The sequence below is a fragment of the Trichechus manatus genome, unplaced genomic scaffold (genome assembly GCF_000243295.1).
Source record: "Trichechus manatus latirostris isolate Lorelei unplaced genomic scaffold, TriManLat1.0 scaffold00200, whole genome shotgun sequence".
NCBI classification, from domain to species: domain Eukaryota; kingdom Metazoa; phylum Chordata; class Mammalia; order Sirenia; family Trichechidae; genus Trichechus; species Trichechus manatus.
Window position 1 is genome coordinate 724,806 of NW_004444136.1, and position 3,094 is coordinate 727,899.

At 41.4% G+C, this 3,094-nt stretch overlaps 1 protein-coding gene across 1 annotated transcript in view; it reads right to left on the minus strand.

Annotated features, from left to right (window-relative positions):
• LOC101346265 (WASH complex subunit 2A) overlaps positions 1-3,094 on the minus strand; it is a 69,494-nt gene that overhangs the window by 56,777 nt on the left and 9,623 nt on the right. The window contains exons 4-5 of the mRNA XM_023742114.1: positions 2,742-2,804; positions 545-718 (exon numbers count right to left, since the gene is read on the minus strand). Coding sequence (XP_023597882.1) covers positions 545-718; positions 2,742-2,804 — 237 coding nt within the window. The remainder of the gene's footprint in view (positions 1-544; positions 719-2,741; positions 2,805-3,094) is intronic.

Here is a 3,094-nt window from a genome sequence, read left to right on the forward strand (position 1 = left end):
GTGATTTTTAGAATTAACTTCAAAGAACTGGTCTGCAGCAAAGGGACAGGACACCATGATGAAGACCAGCTGCGTGTATAGTGCACCCATTTTCAGGCCCCTCTGAAAAGGCCAGGTCCATTTCCAGAACTCTTCTGCAATGCCCTTTAGCACAAGCTACAGAATTTCAGGCTCCTAACAATCTCCACCTCTTACGGGCTTCTCCATCCTTCAAAACCCAATTCAAGTCTCCTCTTCTCCCTAACTCCTCAGCCAGAAGTCAACTGTCTCTCAGAGTACTAATGATGGTTACTCAGGTAAATGTCTCCTCTCCCACCACGCTGTAATAAGCATCTCGACAGCAGGAATCATGTCTTCATCTTCGTTCCCCCCAACCTGGCATACCACCTTGTACCGAGTAAGTGCTCAATGAATGCGCATGTAAAACAAGTCTTTCTAACAAGAGACACACACTCATTTCCCAGAGGAAAAGTCCACATCTCACTAATTGCACATCCAGGACACAGCAGGTAACAATAAATATCTGAACTGAGCAAGTCTTTACCTTTGGTTCAAGGATCAGTTCTACCCGCTCATTGACATCTTCTTCTTCAGAGTCCGAGTTTCCTGCTTTGATATCAAGCTGCTCAAACGCACTGTCCAATACTTGTAAACCATAGTTCACAGCCTCCTGGACTTTAGGAATCAGATCTACTTCTTTCTGTTCCCGGGTTTTCTCCTACAAAAGAAAAAAAAATATATTATTCAGTATGGATCTTCAATATGTTAAATATTGAAGATCCATACTGAACAATATTTTTTAATAATATTTATTAAAATGTCATTGATATTTATAAATATATGTATTTTTTAATAAACTACTCTAATACCTAGCCTCTCATGCTTCAAAAATCTTAAAGATGTTAACAACAGTTAGATTCTGAATGCCTTGACAGACTTTGATATAAGTAAGATGCCAGTTTTAAACGCCAGCACTGCCACTTTCTAAACCTGCTTCAAACTACCTAAGGTCCTAGAGCTCCAAGTTCATCATCTATAAAACCCCAAGTACAGCCACTGTGTGATGAGCCAGCTGGGTAACTCACAGACAAGTACTCTAACAGTGGACAGCACTTCGCGTCTCCGCTCCCAGAGGAGCGAGGGGCCTCGACGTCCATCTTGGCCACTGAGTTAAATAGCTAATATTACACTGAGTCTGTGAAAAATGTCAAAGAAACATACAGTGGCTTTTTAAAAACAGTTCACTGTTCACTGAATACAAATCACTTTAAATTTTAACCCTGACTTGGCATAGCCAAAAACTACTGTATTTAAATGGTTAGCAAATCCTTGCGTACTATCAAAAAATTTTTAAAAATTAAACAAAAAAGACTGGGAATAGGCAGACCTGTACTAATTGTTACAAAGTACCAACTTTTTAAAACGGTTTATGTTTTCAGAGTAAATCAGAGCTGATTCAGAGCTACTCCCATAGGAAAATTACTCTTTACGTTCCACTGCACTTCCCTCGTGGGGGAAACAGGTAGAATCACTGCTACAGTGCCCGAGTCAGGATGGCTGATGGGTCCTACAATGCAGGAACACCCAAGGGAGAATGCTCATCAATCTATAACACGTGAAGCCACAGGAAGAAAGGTAGGAACTGCTGCCTCTCAACTCCTTAACCTGGTTCTTGAAGCCCTCCCCTTTATCTTTGTCTTGCCTACTGGCAGTAACTTCCACAAACACAGCCCATAAAATACCGGGTACATCCCCCAACTTCAAACCTTAGCGCTCGTCATTCTCTCTGGCTGAAATGCTACGCTTCCACCCCTGCCACTACCTCAAAATCTGGCCCTTCTTTCTTTACCAGCCAAAGTCTCATCCTTGAAGCTTTTCTCTGCTCTTTTATACCAGTAAGCTCCTCCTTATCTGAACTTCCAAAATAATCAGCAGCCACACAGCTGACACCCCATTCTAGACTGGAACCCCTTGTCTAAGTCACCAGCTCCCTGCAGGTGTACTACTGAGTCAATAACTGTTCACTGCGCGTTCTGTTATCCTCAGTACTAACATATCCTGTGGCATTCAAGAGGCACTCGTGTGGACCAGAGTGGTATTCATTTACTATCATTTCAGCTGGCAGAAATACTAAGAATCAAAGCACTCATGGAAGAAGAGAGAAACACGGTCTTCAAAGGCCAGTCTTGAACTTTCTTTTCAACATTACTGGACTCCTGGATTAGCTATTAACAGCACACTTAGATACCTGGGGAAATTCTATTAACATCAACTCACAGAACTGGTTCAGCTATGTAGTTCTGAAAACCTGAGTCAAAAAACTCCTCTATATAATACTCTATTCCAGAGGGAAACTACCGTCTGGACTGTGGCCTGCTATATGGCCCTAGAGTTAACAGTGGTTTTTACGTTTTTAAAGCATTGCTTTAAAAAGAAGAATATGGGACTAAGACCTATGTGGCCCACAAAAACTAAAATATTTATTATCTATCCTCTTACAGGAAAACTTTGCCGACCTCTGCTCTATTCTTGAGCCAGGGTTCAGGAACTTAGCCTACATATTACCTACTGCACTAAAACGCAGAAACAAACAAAAGGATCCAACTGTTAGCCTGTCAGCAGCTATCTCCCCCATTTCCCCAACAGCCACCCCACTCCACGCCCCCACAACTCCAGCCACATTACAAACGTCTACCACTCTAAGTCAGGAACTCGGCCGAAGGATGAATTAGTACAAGTACCTGTTCTGGTTTTTCTGGCTCTGTCTTGAGTACCGGCTCCTCCACTTCTTCATCATATACCCGCTAAATACGGAAAAGAAGTCATTTTAAAAAAGTCAAAACACAATTTAGAACAGATTATCTTGTAAGAATTCAATATCCAATAAACACAAAGATGGGGGAGGAAATGATTATACAACAAACGGCTACGGACACTGCTTACAGATAATAACAAAACCAGTTCCAAAAATTCACCAAAAAAAGAAAAAAAAAAGATACAAAAGACTAGGAAACATGAAAAAAGTTCAACCTCATGGCTGAGCAAAGAATTCCAAGAGCAAGAAGGTAGTCATTTTCACACCTTGTTAGCAGCA